The 19,204-nt window shown below is 36.3% G+C and overlaps 1 protein-coding gene across 1 annotated transcript in view; it reads left to right on the top strand.

Annotated features, from left to right (window-relative positions):
• Window positions 1–19,204, top strand: part of SPAG17 (sperm associated antigen 17) — a 241,725-nt gene that overhangs the window by 111,578 nt on the left and 110,943 nt on the right. Inside the window, exons 16-20 of the mRNA XM_044239012.1 lie at window positions 3,646–3,707; window positions 4,302–4,415; window positions 11,541–11,695; window positions 16,563–16,745; window positions 17,412–17,499. Of these exons, the coding sequence (XP_044094947.1) occupies window positions 3,646–3,707; window positions 4,302–4,415; window positions 11,541–11,695; window positions 16,563–16,745; window positions 17,412–17,499 (602 nt within the window). The remainder of the gene's footprint in view (window positions 1–3,645; window positions 3,708–4,301; window positions 4,416–11,540; window positions 11,696–16,562; window positions 16,746–17,411; window positions 17,500–19,204) is intronic.

Raw genomic sequence — 19,204 nt, 5'->3', positions numbered from 1 at the left:
GTAATAATACATCACAAGCTGTTTTTATAACAGTAATAGAGGAAAAACATACAGTATAAAAATCAATATAATCTATCAATTGACACAGAGAAAAATAATATCATCATCTCAATAGATGCAGAAAAAGCACTTGAAACTCTATAGTAATTTATGAAGGTAATCTTAAAGCTAGCAAGAGAAGGAAAATTTCTCTACCCTATAAAGTTTATTCTTAAATTACTACAACTAACATTTTGTATCACGGTGAAAAGTTGGAAGATTTCCCTTGACACCAGGAAGATACCTACTATAAACACTTGTGTTCAGTACTACATTGGAAATGCTAGCCAACTCCGTAAGGCAAGAAAAAGAGATAAAAGTGTAAGTTTTGAAAAGGAAGAAACAAAACTGTTACTATTTGTAAATATCATATATGTAGAAAAAAACAAAATAATCCGCACAAAGATGGATTAATATGATAGTTTAACAAGGAAGTCATGGTTAAGAAAGGATACACATAAGATGTCTGCGGTGCTGGGTCCTTTCTCATATTCCATTATACTAAGCATTTGTAGTCTATGTACTTCTCTGTATATGTTAAAATTTATAATTTTTAAAAGCATTAAATAAGAGTAAGTGGTCTGTGGCACAAGAGAAGGGGTACTCAGTCAGTATTGATTGAATGGTCATCTCGCCATTTCATTAGTTCAAATGATGGTGAAAGAGAAAGTTATCGATGGAGCGGAATTAGGGAAAATCTGCTTACTTATTAATAGAGCAGATAGGGGAGGGTGGGGGAGTCAGAGGAGAGGAGGAGGAAATATTTATTTAATATTGCCCTGCTATATTCCAAGCACTCCGCTAAGACATTTTACATATATTAACTAGTGTTTAATATAAACCTCAAGTCTGTAAGATGCTATTATCCTAATTCTAAAGATGAAGAGTCAAAGACTCAGAGGAGTTAAGCAATTTGTTCAACTACATAGGAATGGGAAGACAGGATTCCAACAGAAAGCTAACTCCAAACCAATGCTTCCCCCACTGTGTCTTGTGGCTTCCTCAGTTCCAGAAATTCCTTGTCTAGTGGTTTAGCCACACTCATAGTCTCTTCTTCATACTGATATTTAACCTGATTTTGTTACCAAAAGGGTCGATTCCCTATTTCTCTAAGTCCCTTATCTATTAGCCAAGCTCACAAAAATAATTAAGCCAAATAAGTCAGCCTGGGATATCATGCCTTTGTGCATCCTGTGGGAATGTAAATATATGACAAAGAAATCACCTAGTATTCATGTGGATCCAGAATAAGCCAGGAGGGAAAGAAGGCCTGTGGGTTTTTTCCCTGTATTTTTGGTTTTTTCTTTAGAGCAACTGATGTGTAGATTTCCTCAGGCAACTTTTGCCACCTGGTGGTGAAACCACGTAAACTGGCATTCCAGATCCTGGTGGAAAACAGATGATTAGAGCAACTCTGAATTGTCAGTGCTAAAAATGGAGAGTGTATCCTAGAGGCTGAGCAATCCTGAGAGCTGAGCCCCCACGACCTATAAGGGATCCTATATGGTGTGTGTTGATCTACATCAAGTAACTCTTGCAGCCGAGGGGAGGGGACAGGAGAGGCTGTTAGGTCTCAGGGAATTTGTTGCTATTGATCTTGCATTTCCCCCTAACTCTGAGTCATATTTCTAAAGCAGCCACTTGAAATCCTTTTAAACAAAGCAGAAATTGTTCGTGTATTTCCTGCACAACCATCTTAGCATCAAATACATATAAAAACCTGTTCCTGGATGTGAAGGACTGAATATTTGTGCTTTTCTTAACCAAACACGGGATTTCCATCTGAGACTGTTTTTGAACTTGACAGGGCCTATTGGATATTTATGAAAAACCTGAGAGTTGATAACCGTGAGGCTCAAGGTTTAGATGTGCCCTCTATGCTTGTTGGGTGTTTTTTTAATAAAGTAACTGCTTTGCAGAGGGATCTTGTTATCTCTAAAGTAAAACAGATTAGGAAAGCTGTTTTTCAAAGGGATGAGAAAGCATCCACTTCCAGATGTGTCAAAAACTACTGAATCACACTGTCAAAGGATTATGTGGTTGAAGGCAGAATCAGAAAGAAAGAAAAAATGATTTTTATTCTACTATTAAATGAAGAGTTCGCATTAGTTTTAGAATGTACTTTCCTGTGACAAAATAACCAATGCACAATTTTTAGAACATATTTTCTAAACTGGAGACTTTTCCTGCTGGATCCTTAGACAGTAGAGGGAATATCAAATCTCCCGGAAATCTGGCAGACCACAGAATAGAATAATTTTTATTCCACAGATTTCATATCAGTTGCTTCAAGGACACATGGGACATCATGGTCTATTTAGAGTTATAGTTGGCCTGAGTTTTCTCTTGAGTAGATGTATTTATATAAATACAAAACTGAATTGACTTTATAGTTTTCCTCTAAATCAAAATGGAACATTCATGCCATCACCTTCACCAGCCCAAGGCAAGATACAACTAGTAGCAAAAATATAAGTAGCTATGCTCCAAAAAGAAAGAAAAACCTTGGCCTATCCTTGGCAGACACTATTAACTACACTCTCCAGAAGTGCAGATATGGTCCTCTTTGCCACAAAATGAAGTTGAATCTTATGCCTACCCTAAAACAAGCTTTTGTTGTGAGTTTCTTCCACAGTTCTGCTCTCTCTCTCTCTCTCTCTGGCTTTACATAGATTTCCAGTTTTATTATGTGATGTAGAATTTCCTCATTCAATCAAAACAAAATGTACTGAATCCTTCCCATGTGCTGGGTGCTCAGGGTAGAGTTAGGGAAAATAACGTCAAGTTCTTATTCTCCAGGAATTCACATTGAGATGGAGAGATAGACATAAACAAATAAACATCATAAGACACTTGTAAATGCTATGATCAAAAATAAAACAGGGCAAAAGGCAGAAAGACCCTTAAGGAGGTGACATTTGAGCAATGATATGATGAAGTGTTTGAAGCAGGTGATTATCTAAAAGCAAAGCATGTCAGAAAGAAAGGCAAATGTAAAAACTTTAAGACACAGCAAGCAAGCTGGTGAGTCTGGGGGGAATGAACAAAGGAGAGTGGAATGGATGTCGCTGGAGAGTGAAGGTGGAACAGTTTTTTATGTCTGACTCTGTAGGGATCAATTTGCTATAGTTCTAAGGATGATAAAAGACCAGGTTGGTTCAGTTATTCAGTAGTATCACAAATACGTTGCCAGAAGATACATCGCCCATGCCATTTCTTTGGTCAAACTTGGAATATGCTATACAGTGTATCCATTTTTATATGACAGTTTCAGAATCACAAGAGCTATAGCTTAATCCATGAGTATTTGCAACTCATAAAGGTAAGGGTATATTTTTAGAAGTGAGGGAGATACTATGATATGATTTAGGAATGCTTCATATAGGAAGCTGGGTTCTTTTCAAAGGGTTTAGTACAACTTTTCTAGGTAGACACTGATTTAGAATTATTAACATAAACACCTTTTGGGAGGCATGAAACATGCCTTTCAGGAATTACCTTTTCAGCACAGAAACATAGATCATAAGGGCAGCAAAAAGGCACAGCACTGACAAAGGCAAGAACAAAGCCCAAACACAACTGGATGTTGGTGTCTTTGATTTACAGAACAGACCACGAACAATGAGATCAAAGATGAAGGAGTCACAAAGGCTGAGCCTCTTGAAAAGGTAAGGAATTGTTTTCCTAGAAGTGTAGATACAAGTAAGATGATCTGAAAAAACTGTGACCCAGAGTGAGAGAGACAATGTGCGCACGTGCACACACACACACACACACACACACACACACAAAGGAGAGGCTCAGCAGGGAATGGGGGATTGCTCTGACATCCCCAGACCAGCTCCAACCGGAGATAAAGGAGTTAATTTCACTAGCGGCTTAAGCAAAACTTCCAAGCTCCATGCTCCTCTCTAGACAGTGTGGCTTGGCAACTTCACAAACACCTGCTGACCATACAGCCATGTAGAACTAATGCTGTCTTGAAGTGAGTTCAGAAAACCTGCCTATAATTGCTAACAGGACTCAGAAGAGTATAACCTAACAATAAAAATATTTAGATTATGTTGCCCATAAAAAAAAAAAAAACTCAAAGGCATACTCTTTCTGGCAGCAGTTCTCCTAAAATGTTGCCATATGGATTTATACATATGCAGATTTCCCCAATTAGATGGAGTGCATGCTGGTTACTTGATGGAGTCCAAGAGGGCTTCATTTGGACTTGTACAAATTAAAGCTGAAATTGCACTCCTATGATTTTTTAGAAACCCAAGAAGATGACTGTGGAAGCTGAGTTAGAGGACATAAAGAAAACGCAACAACGCAGTCTAATGGACTGGAGTTTCACTGAACATTTTAAACCGAAAGTTCTGCTTCAGGTATTAATGGACCGTGAGTCTCTAGGAGACACTTGGACAGGTCTGGGGAGTCATGGTATGATTTAGAACAGTTCACTTCTAGGTCACTCTCTCAGATCTCCTTCAGATCAATATTCCCATTTACTTCAGCTATAAAAGGATTTTATTCCCAAATTGAGCTATGCATGCCCAGGGAATCTCCAAAATAGTTTAAAATATATTTTCCAAAGGGATTTTTTATAAACAAAAAAGAAGCATACATGACTGCTGCACATATTTTCCAAGAACAAAAGTCAGATATTATGGGACAACCTTATATTTTTCCTATATCAGCTCTCCATTCTATTAAGTTTTCACCACGTTTCAAAGTATTTTTTTTAAAGATTTATTTATTCCTTTGAGAGAGAGAGAGCATGGGCAGGGGTATAGGCAGAGGGAGAAAGAGAATCTCAACCAGACTCCCCTCTGAGTATAGAGCCTGAGGACCCTGAGATCAGGACCTGAGCCAAAACCAAGAGTTGGTTGCCTAACTGACTGAGCCACCCAGGTGCGCCTCCAAGTATTGACTTGATACAGTTGACAGGTCAATGAGACCAGCAATAGCTAGCATTTATTGAGCACTTACCATATACTAGCAATGGCTTATATATATTATTTGCTCATTTAATCCTTGCAATAATCCTATAAAATAGAAACTATGTAAATAGTAAGAAATTGAGACAACTTGACCAATAGTAACTTTTGTCCAAGGTCACATGTCTGGTGAGTGAGTGAAGCAGGATATGAACCCAAGAAATCTGGCCCCAGAACTTGTGCTCTTAACCACTCTGCAAAATAACAAGGAATCCTACATTTTCTGTTTACATGTTTCATGCAGAAACCCGTACTAATTTTTGTTTCATCTTTTAAATTTTAATCTTATCAATATCAAAGTTTTATATCCACATATTTTTAAAACCAGAAAGTTCTATATAGAGTTTTAGGAAAAATAGCAGCTCTCTCCCACCCCTTTGCCTAAATTGCCAGAGGTAAAAACTTTAAAATATTTATTTACCTATTTCTGGTGTTACTTAACTCAATTATCTCTAAAAACAAGTGTATTTTGTTTAGTTTTTGTTTCCATTGGGCATCATCATCAATTGATTCCCTCCTGAGAAAAAGCTCTGCAAACCATGCAGCGTGTGCATGCATACATGCATGCAAATATACACACACGCAAGTACACAATCACTCATACACTCCTACGTGCACACTAACACTTTTTGCCATCTGCTAACATTGTTAACCATATCATCATTTTTTGTTATATCAATATTCAGTATTTACTTTATTTCATTTGTATAAATGTTATTTGTAGCTGAACTATGTAAATACTCTGATTACATTTCCTTTCTTGATACTTTTTGTTTTCCCTGGAGTTTGTTTCCTAACATTTTCTGCATTTGTATAGTTTACTATGCATTTATCATTACTCAAGCTCTCCACCAAAGAGTAAGATCTCCTCTCAATACATTTAAATCTAACATTCTCTCAGTTTTACTCTAAGCCACCTCTCTCCCATTATGCTGTGAACTCCTGTTAACCCTCCAGTCCTGCTTCGCAGCTGTGGGCCTGGGAGCCTCCTTCATTGTCATCCTGGTCACAGCTTTGGCCTCTCTTTCCAGCCAGATACTCCAGTGTCTGAACCCCATGTCATCTTCTTTCTTGGTTTACTCTCTTTTTGTAGGGGACTATCTCTTCTAGCTGCTTCCTGAATTAAAATAGATGACAGGTAAATTTTGGGAGCATTGGATGTTTGAAAACATCTTAATTCTACCCTTATATCTGAGTGACGGTTTGGCTTTATATAAAATAGTTCAATTTAGAAAACATTTTCCCTGAAAATTTTGAAGCCATTCCTCAGTAGTGTTCTAGCTTCGTGGATTGTCCTTGAGAAGGAAAAACAAAACAAAACAAAACATGAAATTCTGATTCCTGATCAGTTGTTTGAGTCTGGTTTCTGTTTTTTGAGGTTTTTTTGTGGCTTTGTTTGTTTGTTTTTCTCTCTCTGGAAGATTTTAACATCTCCTATTGTTCCATTGTTCTTTGTTTCTTGTTTGGGTGCCTTGGTGTGGTTCTGTTTCCAAGTATCATTCTGATAAGCCCAGTACAATGCAGAGACTCAAGTCTTTATATTCAGTAAAATGTTCTACAATCGTTTCTCTGGTAATTGTCTTCTTTCTACTTTTTCTCTTTTTTCTTCCCGGAGCTCCTATTATTCAGCACTGGACCTCCTGGACTAGAACTTCCAGTTTCCTTACCTTTCCTCTCCAAAGTCTCCAATACTTGTCTTCTTGTTCTGGAGATAGACTCAGTTTCACCCAGTTCTTCTACTGAGCCTTCTATTTCTGTTATCATCATGGTTAATTTCCTGAAGTTTTATTTATAATCGCAAATCACCTTTTTATAGCATCTTGTTCACATTCTCTGATACCATATCTTCTCTTATGTCTGTGAAAATATTAAGGTCCTTTGAAGTTTCAGTGTTTTCTCCCTGCATTGTCTAGTTTTCCTCAAGTTCTTTTTATTTTTTTTCTCAAATTTCTTTTTGGTTTTGTTTTTGGGTCTCCATTTTTTGTATTAGAGAGAAATATCTAAGGACATTTGCCCTTTTGTTCATGTTAATAATGAGACACTAAAGGCATCATAGGAAGTGTTGCATGAGCTCAGGGCAGGGAGTATTTGTCAATAAATGGACTTCATTTGGGGATATTTGGCTGGCTGGTTTCCCTGGGAGACCCAGCAGTGTTGGCATATTAGTCTGTACTCTTAAGCCATTTAGATTCTCCAGGGGAAAAGAAATCCTAATCTGCTAACCGAAAGACATAACTTACCTGTCAGGGTTTTAGGAGCTGTGTGGTGGAGGGAAGGCAATTAGATTCCTTGCCATTCAGCCTCATTCAAGGTGGTAACCACAAGTCACATGACGCTTCCGAGTACTTGAAATGTAGCTGGTCCAAATTGAGATGTTCTGTAAATTTGCTATACTATATATAAAATATATTGCTTATATAATAAATATTATATTATATATAATATATATTATTATATATAATATATAATATTATTGTATATATTACAACATATATACTATATATTTGTATAAGTATATATACCAAACTTCAAAGACTTAATATGAAAGAAGTAGTATATCTCATTAACAATTTTTATACTGATTACATGTTGAAATGATAATATTTTTGACAGATTGGGTTAAATAAAATATACTTTAAAAATTAACTTTATCTGTATCTTTTTACTTTTCAAGTGTGACTACTATAAAATTCAGAATTATACATGTGGGTCACCTTGTATTTCTTGGACATCAATTTAAACTTTTATAAAACTCCTTCTTTTTTTTTTTTTTTCTCTCCCTTGGCAGTGCCTAGGGTCCATTTTCTTAGAATGCACTGCATCATTCTGTAGGTAATAATCTTCCCTTTATCTGCTAAGGGGGTAGGAGGGCAGCCTCCTCATTGCTCAGAATTCTCAAGGGCTTCTGGGGACCCTAACAGCTTCCTAAAAAGTATTCTAATCTCCCTATTTCCAGTGCCACTTTCACCCCACTCTCAGAGGTACCTAACTGCCATGTCTTGACCCTTTCTGCACTTCTGCACACAAGTAAGGTTACTTTTGATCTTTCATAAAATTAATCTTAGAATTTGGTCTTCATTGTCTGCTGACAGTAATCCCTTATCCTTCTGCTTTCCAGCTTCTAAACTCTTGTTGCCTTTATTTCCTCTCCTGTGACCTTCAATTTGATGGTATTAAACCCCAATAATTTTACTGTCCTTTTAATAAAGTGCCAAGAAGTACATGTGTTTAATCGTTTATCTTTAACTGGACATTCACCCAGACTTTTTTTTTTTTTTTCAATTTGGTTCTGTCCTCACCATTGCATGAAGCTGCATGATTGCTGTCCTGCCATACCTATGGATATTTATCTTTCTTCATCTTCCTTGACCTTTTAACAGCATCACAGAGCTGAGCACTTCACTGTGAAATACTCCTCACTCTCTGTTACCAAGATGCCCTAATTTACCTCTCCTCAGTGCTCTGTTTGGAATTTTGTTGACCTAATGTCTAAATATCAAAATGTCTGGAGTCTTAGTCCTGAACCATCTTCTCTCTACTGTAAACATTCTTGTGATGATTCATCTATGTATTTGACCTAATACTAATGACTCCTAAAATTTTACCTTCCAAACAATTTCTCTCTTGAGTCCACCCTAAAAGACCTAACTCCAAATTCCACTTGAATTTCTGACAAGCATCTCAGCTTCAGTGTCTCAGATGAAACTAATAATTTCCCCACCTAAGCATGTTCCTCTCCTCATCGATCTCAGAAAATACCACCTTTAAGCCAAAATGGCTAAGAGTCATCCTTTGTCTCAGCTTTTCCTGTGTCCTGCCTGTATGATCCATCATCCAATTTTGATACCATCAAAGCTCCTCACCATCTCCACTGTGGCTACATCAGTCCAGCCACCATCCAGTTGTTCTACCACAGCATCCCCCTCATCGCCAACCCACTTCTGCTCCTGCCCCATCCATGCTATGTATCAGACAGATACTCCATCAATTTCATCTTCTTAGGATATGTCTCTGAATCCAGGATGATCTATAAAAATCTTAATCAGATCTTAGAGGAAAATCTTACCTTGTTCACTTTTGTTTTCCTAGAACCTACCCAGTATCTGGGACATAGTAGGTGTTTATTTTTTTAACTGAAGTATAGTTAATATACAGAGTTATATTAGTTTCAAGTACAAAATATAATGATTCAACTCTTCTATACATTTCTCAGTGCTCGTCATGATAAGTGTGCTCCTAATCCCCTTCATCTGTTTCACCTGTCTCTGGGCAACCTGCCTCTGGGCAACCACCAGTTTGTTTTCTGTATTTAAGAATCTGTTTTTTGTTTATCTCTTTTTTCTTTGTTTGTTCATTTGTTTTGCTTCATAAATTCCACATATGAGTGAAATCATGTGGTATTTGTCTTTCTCTGACTGACTTATTTCAATTAGCATTATACCCTCCAGATCCATCCATGTTATTGCAAATGACAAGAGTTCATTCTTTTGCATGTTGGGGTAATATTTAATTGTATATATATGCAATAAATTTATATTGTATATATAGTATACATTATATATTTATATATCTATATATTTAATTGTATATATATACATATATATTGTACCTATATCTGTATATATATATGTATATATGTAATTGTGTGGTATATATGTGTATGTATATATATAAACATATCTCACATCTCCTTTATCCATTCACCTATGGTAGAACATTTGGTTTACTGCCATATCTTTTTTTTTTTTTTTAAGATTTTTATTTATTTATTTTGAGAGACAGAGAGCAAGCATGAGCAGAGGGGAGGGGCAGAGGGAGAGTGAGAAGCAGACTCCCTACTGAGCAGAGAACCCTATGCAGGACTTCATCCCAGGACTCCAGGATCATGACCTGAGCTGAAGGCAGATGCTTAGCCAACTGAACCACCCAGGTGCACGGTTGCCTCCATATCTTGGCTACTGTGAAAAATGCTGCAATAAGTACATGTTTATTTTTAATAATAAATTTATGGCACCAGCAATATTAATATAGAGTAATAGGTAAAAGCCAAATAGTAAAAAAAAGGTGAAGAAAGATATATGAAAAATTGTCAAGCATTGATTGAGAGCAACTATAGCTCTGAGAAACTTAGTGTAAATATGTAAATTCTAGCAGCCAAAGTAAATATGAAAACACATTTTGCAGAGCTCCCTAATGGAAAGAAGGATACATATTCATCAGAAATGAACATATTTGGTTTAGGGATTTAAAGTTTAAAAGGCATTTGCAGGGCATCTGGGTGGCTCAGTGGGTTAAAGCCTCTGCCTTCAGCTCAGGTCATGATCTCAGGGTCCTGGGATCGAGCCCCGAATAGGGCTCTCTGCTCAGCAGGGAGGCTGCTTCCCCCTCCCTCTCTCTCTGCCTACTTGTAATCTCTGTCTGTCAAATAAATAAATAAATAAATAAATAAATAAAAAGGAATTTGCTTTTCCAAAAAGTAAAGTAATGGATAGTACTGTATGTAACAAAAACAATTAATGCAAAAATATTCACCATATGTGTATTTCTGGTATTACTTTTTAGGGAACAGATGTAATAGCTTAAATGCCACACCATAAAGACTCTCATACAAGGGACTAGATTGGGGAAGTAAATGTATTATTTTGGTAATGCTACCAGTGTAAAATTGAAAACAAAACTGAAACAGTCCTTTCCTAATATAATAAGCAATTCCATGCCTTCAGATCACCCAAACAATAGAAAACTGAAAGTTCCTACACGAGTTTGATGTTGAAAATGAAAACAACAACCCACAGCTACCTAATTTATCTTCCTGTGGACATGTTTCCTTATATTGATCAGCAGTGAAATGGAAGCAGGACACAAGTGTGCCTACTCTCTCTGCCTCTCTATTGGTAGCTGCAATTGCAGGGCATGCTGAGGGTGGAATGTTCTGGAAAAGGCCAGGAGTAGAAGTCGTTTGAAAACAGTATGTATGAAAAAGACTACTCACCTCATTTCTCTATACTATAGCCCGATACACGTGGAGAGCAGTCTTTGGAGTGCAAAGTTTGGACTGGTGTGAGACTTGTCCTGGAAGTTACGAACTCTGTGTTGTTGGACGAATCTCTTCCTCTCTCAGCCCCAATTTCCACTGAAAAAAATGAGGATTTTATTATTTTTAAATGGGAAAAATAACTGTACCTATTTATCTGGGGTTTTTAATAATGACAAAATGAGAGAATCTGTATGAAGGCATGGGAAAAGTTAAATAACTGCTTGACTTAATTATTATCACCCAGCCTTAATAAAAAACACCTGAAACCTGGTATCTGTTTTTCTATAAAAGTTGCTGAATTCAGCTCCAAAAAAAAAAAAAAAAAAAAAATCCACTGCTTATGTTCTCACTAACAATGAGACTAACAGGAAGAGAAAGGAGCTGAGATATGCCCTAGCAGGAAACCCTTCTTGGGGGAGGTGGAGGGCAAGGTGGAGACACACACATACACAACAATGCAAATATGTTGATTTCAGGTTCTTCAAGAAGCCAACCAGCAGTACAGGTGGATTGATTCTTATTACCATACCCAGGACAACTCTCTACTTTTAGTCTTTCATAATCCAATGAATGTACAACGTCTGCATTGTGAACATTGGAATATTGCTCTTCACTCCAATGTTGGATTCAGGTAACCAACTTAGTTTTGTTAATAGCTATCTTAGTTTAGTTACTTGTTAGTTACTTAGTCACCTGGTTATCTTCTTAGTCTAAGCAAGGTGGCTCAAGTCAAAGAAAATTTCAATTTAGTTCAAGCTGAAGGTCCGAGCTGTATCAGCCACTGTGATAAGCATCAGAGCTATACCACTAAAGAAGACAGATATCACTTCAGGACCAGTTAAGTCTAATGAGGATGCTCTTACCTCATACCTGATTTATTTAGATTCTAATAAAACTGCCTCTGAAAGATTTCAAGTAGAAAGTCTGAAACATGACATTCTGCATGCTGATTTTGGACAACTCCACTTGATCTGGGGAAGACTCAAAGGTAGGCAACTGAGTGACATATCAACACAGCAGCCAGTTGCTCAGCAAACTGAGACCCCTAGAAATCAGTGATTTTCTTCCAAGTTCCTTGATTATTTCTTCAGGATCTTAAAGCTTTGTTCTCTTCTCAGTAATGATGAGAATATTTCATTTTTTCATTGCTGGTTAATGTATATCCAGTCTTTATTATTTGTACAGCATTGTTTTAGCTTAAAAGGATACAGAATGGTAGAAAATGGACTTGCAGAATAACTGGGGAAACAGGTGGTTGTATACTAATCCTTCGCTCACATATACAGCTTACATAATATAGTACATTATTTTGGGAAGAATAGGAACACTTCACATGGAAAACCATTTAGAGATAGTGGCTCTTTGGGGGATGGATGGCAGGGCCCATTGGGAGAGGGGATAGTGTGAAAGGATGAGGAACAGATTATCTACAACATTTGCAATTCTTCTAAAATTAATCTTCTATTCAGGATTTCTATTCATTCAATTACTTTTGTAATTTACATTGCAATTGCAATGTAATTTACATTGTTCTACAACTTCATGCATGACATTTGGATTTGGGGTGTCTATTACAATAAAGTCAAATAGTATTCTCATGATAAATGTCCATTCCTGAGAGAGATGTATTAATGTCTTTTTTATTATAATTTTGTCTGTTTCTCCTGTTAGTTTTCATGTGTACTGTGTGTATGTTTAAATTTACTTTTGAATCTATATTTTTAAAACCATCCTTCTTTTTTTTTCCCAATTTATTTATTTTCAGAAAAACAGTATTCATTATTTTTTCACCACACCCAGTGCTCCATGCAAGCTGTGCCCTCTATAATACCCACCACCTGGTACCCCAACCTCCCACCCCCCCGCCACTTCAAACCCCTCAGACTGTTTTTCAGAGTCCATAGTCTCTCATGGTTCACCTCCCCTTCCAATTTACCCAAATTCCCTACTCCTCTCTAACGCCCCTTGTCCTCCATGCTATTGGTTATGCTCCACAAATGAGTGAAACCATATGATAATTGACTCTCTCTGCTTGACTGATTTCACTCAGCACAATCTCTTCCAGTCCCGTCCATGTTGCTGCAAAAGTTGGGTATTCATCCTTTCTGATGGAGGCATAATACTCCATAGTGTATATGGACCACATCTTCCTTATCCATTCATCCGTTGAAGGGCATCTTGGTTCTTTCCATAGTTTGGCGACTGTGGCCATTGCTGCTATAAACATTGGGGTACAGATGGCCCTTCTTTTCACGACATCTGTATCTTTGGGGTAAATACCTAGGAGTGCAATTGCAGGGTCATAGGGAAGCTCTATTTTTAATTTCTTGAGGAATCTCCACACTGTTCTCCAAAGAGGCTGCACCAACTTGCATTCCCACCAACAGTGTAAGAGGGTTCCCCTTTCTCCACATCCTCTCCAACACATGTTGTTTCCTGTTTTGTTAATTTTGGCCATTCTAACTGGTGTAAGGTGATATCTCAATGTGGTAAAACCATCCTTCTTAATGCATTTTAACTTTTACCAACATAATATATCCTTCTTGTTCCCTTTAATGTTTTTGACCTTGAATTTCACCACATTTAATATAAGTATCATTGGGCAGTATCTTTTATATAAAAATTTACTAATATAACTTTCTCAATCATTTTACATGTCAACTAGGAATTGTGTCTCACAATATTAATAGAAAATGGACTATAGTGGTTAAACTAATAAGGGGATTAGTTTTCTTCTGTAGTGAGAAATCTGGAATTGGGCAGTGTCTCAGGGATAGTGCAGCTACTCACCAAAGTTGTCAAGGATCTGTACCTTTTCTGGCTTCCTAAGTAGCTATCTGTCACCCTTTCATTTCCTTGCATCATTTTGATTTATAGCTACATGTCTCTTAAATACCAGCTTGGATTTTTCAGCTACTCTGAGATCCTCTATCTTTGAAAAGATTTTAATAATAATTAGTAACAATATTTTATTTTTTTATATTTTATTTTATTTTTTCAGTGTTCTAAGATTCATTGCTTATAACAATATTTTAAAACTTTATATTTTATTTTTTTTTAATTTTATTTATTTGAGAGAGAGACAGATAGACAGACAGAGAGAGATTATGAGCAGGAGGGAAGGGCAGAGGGAGAAGAAGTCACCCTGCTGAGCAGGGAGTCCAATAAAGCTTAACCGACTGAGCCACCAGGGTGCACCTTTTTTTTTTTTTTTTTTTTTTTTGAGACAGAGGCAGAGATCACACACAAGTAGTGAGGGAGGAGCAGAGGGAGAGATAATCTTAAGCAGGCTCCATGTCCACCTCAGACCCCAACAAAGAGCTCAGCCTTATTTCCCTGAGATCATGACCTGAGCCAAAATCAAGAGTGAGACATTCAACGACTGAGACACCCAGGTGCCGCTAAAACTTTGTATTTTAAAGAATTTATTTATTTACTTCTATTTTTACCAATAATGTCTTTGGCTTCATTCTTACCATTTAGTTTTTTTTTTTAATTTTTTTATTGATTTATTTGACAGAGAGGGATCACAAGCAGGCAGAGAGGCAGGCAGAGAGAGAGAGGAGGAAGCAGGCTCCCTGCTGAGCAGAGAGCCCGATGCGGGACTCGACCCCAGGATCCTGGGATCATGACCTGAGCCGAAGGCAGCAGCTTAACCCACTGAGCCACCCAGGCGCCCCCATTCTTACCATTTAATAAGTATATTTCTACTTAAGGATTAATCCCTTTTCTTCTTTTTGTTAGATTGAATTTTTAGTTCATTCTTAATGTGTAAAGTTATACATTCTATTTATATCCTTCTAGAGGTATCCTTTTAAATCACATATTTAAATATTTTATAACACAATTGGAGTTAATGAGTATTAATATCATTTCACAAAAAATGTTAAATTTTTAACATATTTTCACTTACTCCCAACCAATTGCCTACCTCCGATTTTGAAATTTTATTTCCAAATTTTATTTCCAATTATTAAGTAACATTTTTTAATAACAGACAAATAACACAAATATTTATTTACATTTAATTACAAATTGTACCTTTTTTTCCTCAGCTCGTATTTATATCCCATGTTGTTTTCTTTCTTAGATTTATTTTTTCAATGCAGCTGGAATACATTTGTGAGCAATTTTTTCAGAAAGTATCTATGGCTGGTGAATTCCTGAATCATTGCATGTTGACATATTCTCTATTTTGTCACCTCATTTGAATACTGATTTGGCTGTGTTCCTTCATTACAGAAAAATAGCAAGAACTCTAGATTTTGTGTGAAAGGCAGACTCATTGAAAGGTTCTGAACTGGAGAGAGACATGATCTGACTTAAGAATGAAAAGGATCTCTCTAATGACTCTGTTGAGAGTAGACTACAGGGGATCAAGATTGGGACACAGAGACAGGTTGGGAGGCTATTGCAACCATCCTAGCAAGAGGTGATGGTGGCTTAAACCAGGAAGATAGCAGTAAAGTTTAAGTGAGAAGTGATTAGATTTTGTATATTTAAAAAAAAAAAAATTTGGGGTCTCCCAATAGATTGGAAGGGAGGGTGAGAAAATAAGAGTGGTCCAAGGATGCCTTCAGGGCATTTGGGCTGATCAACTTGAAGTATAGGCTTGCTATCAGTTAAGATGCCAAAAAGGCTTGATGGGGCAGTTTGGAAAGGAAAATCAGTCAATTTAGGAACAGGTTGAGTTTAAGATATCTTTTCCTTTCGCAATGAAGATGTTGGGTATCCATAACTCATAGTCTACAGTTTTCAGTTAATTTCTTTAAAAGGAGTCAAGAATGGAAGAAATTTGTGAAATGACCTGAGGGTAGAATCCCTATAGCTTTATTTTTCAAGCTTTAGAAGCTTCACTTTCACATGATTTGAAATAACTAATCTTGATGGTCAAACCTAAATATTTCAACTTATTATCTCAGAAGCAACTCTTTCAGGACATTTGTTAAAGGACATTTCATTACAAATAAGTACAATCATCAGTATAAATAGAATGAATGGGTTTGTTGACCGAATCCTGGTGAGCAACAACTCACTGGTGTGAGCATAAGTGCCCAAACAGTGTAGCGCACAGTATTTGGGGTGTGGGTATTTGCAGGCCAGGAAGTTTCACAGCAAGACTGCAGCATTTTGATTAATCCAGCAAGTCAATTAAAAGAGTTTCTCTTATGCTATAAAATTTCCCTAAAAAGAGATCGTACCATATTACTCTCCAGCTAATAGTGCTGGAAGAATCAAACTTTTTTTAATTTTCTACTGGGATGGAAATGTCTCATTTTTAAATATGTATGTCTTTAATTGTGGATGAAGGTAGCATTTTTCACTTGTTCACTGATTATTTATATTTGACAGTTTTGTACAAATTACACCTAGGATATATCTGAGTCTATTGCATTTGTTACATGGGCAATTTTCATTTGCACAGTTGGTATCTTAAGTATTGGTTGATTATAACTGATAGTAACAATTGTCATTTGCTCTGTTTTGCCTTTTTTAAGGAATTATTTGGAACTTGTGGCAAAATCCATTCAAGACTGGGTCATAAAAGAAGAAGCCATATATCAAGAATCTAAAATGGCTGAGGAAATCAATAGGACAAAGGCTGAGCTGGAACTGAAATCTGCTGGTGCCAAAATCACTTCTCCTGGCAAAATCAATGCTATTAAAAAATCTAAAAGTAAGTAACTGGTTGAACTTACATGTAAAGTCCAAAGACATTTTCCTATTTGTTAATGTAATCAGGACTGAATACTTAAGTCTTAAAAAGAGTTGCCTATAAATTTCTGTGACACTTTTACTTTTTCTAAAAAATCAAATAGTTGCATTCCAAATATGATGAGATTGATGATGGGATAATGGAATATTTGACATTATATTGATGCCGCTTCCTGCCAGACCTGGCAGATTTGATCTGTCCAGCAGATTAAATGTGATGTTAAGGAAATGCCAGATGTTTTTATTTTGGCAGGCTTGATAGGTTCATCTATCTAGGACTTATTGACAATATAGGAGACAAATTCAGAGTCAGTATCTCTCCATAAGAATGCTTACAGATTCCAAAAGCTGTAGGGAGAGAGAGTCTACATCAATAAAAGCTTCAGGGTCACAACATAGTGAGAATGGAATTCCCTGCTTCCACTAAGGACAATGACTTCCTCATCTCTAGAGGAGCTCAGTTCCACTTCAGACATCTGCTCTAGAGGCAGTGAGAAAAAGTGAGAGATGAATGAACAGAGAGTTGGACTTGATTGCCTGTAAGATCCCCTACGATCCAGACATTTGGTCCTTCTATGAAACTTTGTTGTTGAGAGTTACTAAGAAATTTAATTTTCTCTGTTTATAGGTAGCAAAGGAATGAGCAAAACAGAGATAGCAGATCAAGAAAAAGAAAAAGAGAAGGAAAAGATTCCTTTCATTTTAGAAGGCTCTCTCAAGGTAATTCAAGAAAAGACAAATGACACTGAATCATTACAAATTCAAATTTACTATGTGATAGAGAGTTTGTGTGGTGAAATAGAAGTGATCTTTTTTACTAAACTCTCAGAAATAATTGAATCTGCAATGAAAAAGCATTCTCTCCGCTGAGCTGTCTTCTTCTCCAGGCTATAAACCTTTAAAGGACTCCGTGTCATTCACATTTATATAACCAAAATCCAGGGTGGTGTCTTGTTCATACTTAGTATACTCTCTATTTCTGCTGCAGGTGTTTGTTTTTTATTTCCAATTTTTAATTTGAATTTTAATTACAAAATTGATATATGGTTTACAATATAATTTTAATTTATAAATTAAATTATAAATTTGGCTCTCCTACGCCCCTGAAAATAAGAAATAGTAATGATTTGGTATGCTCTATACTCATACCTGCACACATGCACAAATAGGAAGAGGGTCTGCATTTGTTTGATTTTGATTTAGATTGATATATATATATATTTTTACTCTGCCACATAACTTTTTTTCATAGCAACATATCATTACTGTCACTTCCAGATAATATCTAGAGATTTAACTTATTTTCAGAGCAGTATTGTTAGTCTATAATTTGGATATTTATAAAGTATAAAACAATTTCCTTATTAATAAGTGTCATTTATGTTTTTATTTATACAGAAATATTTTACTTTTATGTAGTCAAATCCATCATTTTTGGCCAAAATTTAAAAGACAAAAAGCACATTTTGTCAAGGATGTGAAGCAAAGTGAATTCTCATATACTGCTGGTTGAAATATAAGTGGGCACTTCTACTTTGGAAAGCTGGACATACGTATTAAAATCAAGCATACTCTCTCTCTTGCTCGGTCTCTCTTTCAAATAAAAAAAATAAAATCTTAAAGAAAAAAGAGAGAGAAATATTAAAGGGGATCTTGTAAGTGGAGAGAGCACCCAAAAGTAACAGAGGCCAGAAAGGAACAGAAGCAATATACAGAAAGAATGACTTTATAGGTAACACAATGGCACGAAATTCATTTCTTCCAATAGTTGCTCTGAAGGTAAATGGGATAAATGCTCCAATCAGAAGACAGAGTATCAGATTAGATAAAAAAGGAAGACCTATCTGGTGTCTGTAAGAAATTCATTTTAGACCTAAAGGACAACTCCAGATTGAAAGTGAGGAAATGGAGAACCACTTATCATGCTATGGGACATCAAAAGAAAGCTGGGGTAGCAATCCTTATACCAGAAAAATTAGATTTTAAACCAAAGACTGTAGTAAGGGATGAAGAGGGACACTATATCATAATTAAAAGGGCCTATTCAACAAGAAGATCTAACAATTATAAATATTTTTGCTCCTAACTTGGGAGAATCCAGTTACATAAGCCAGTTAATAATAAAGTTAAAGAAGCACATTGATAATAACACAATAATAGTAGGAGACTTTAACACCCCACTCACAGCAATGGACAGATCATCTAAGCAGAAGATCAAAGAAGAAACAAGGGCTTTGAATAACACACTGGACCAGATGGACTTCGTAGATACATTCAGAACATTCTATCCTAAAACAACAGAATACACGTTGTTCTGGAGTGTCCATGGAGTATTCTTCAGAATAGATCACACTATGAAATATCATATGAAATCATATGATATTTGTCTTTCTCTGACTGACTTATTTTTGAAGTCCACACACCC

Source organism: Neovison vison, chromosome 2 (genome assembly GCF_020171115.1).
Source record: "Neovison vison isolate M4711 chromosome 2, ASM_NN_V1, whole genome shotgun sequence".
Lineage (NCBI taxonomy): Eukaryota > Metazoa > Chordata > Mammalia > Carnivora > Mustelidae > Neogale > Neogale vison.
Note: the sequence above shows the minus strand (reverse complement) of the source record. Positions and strands in the feature narration are given on the sequence as shown.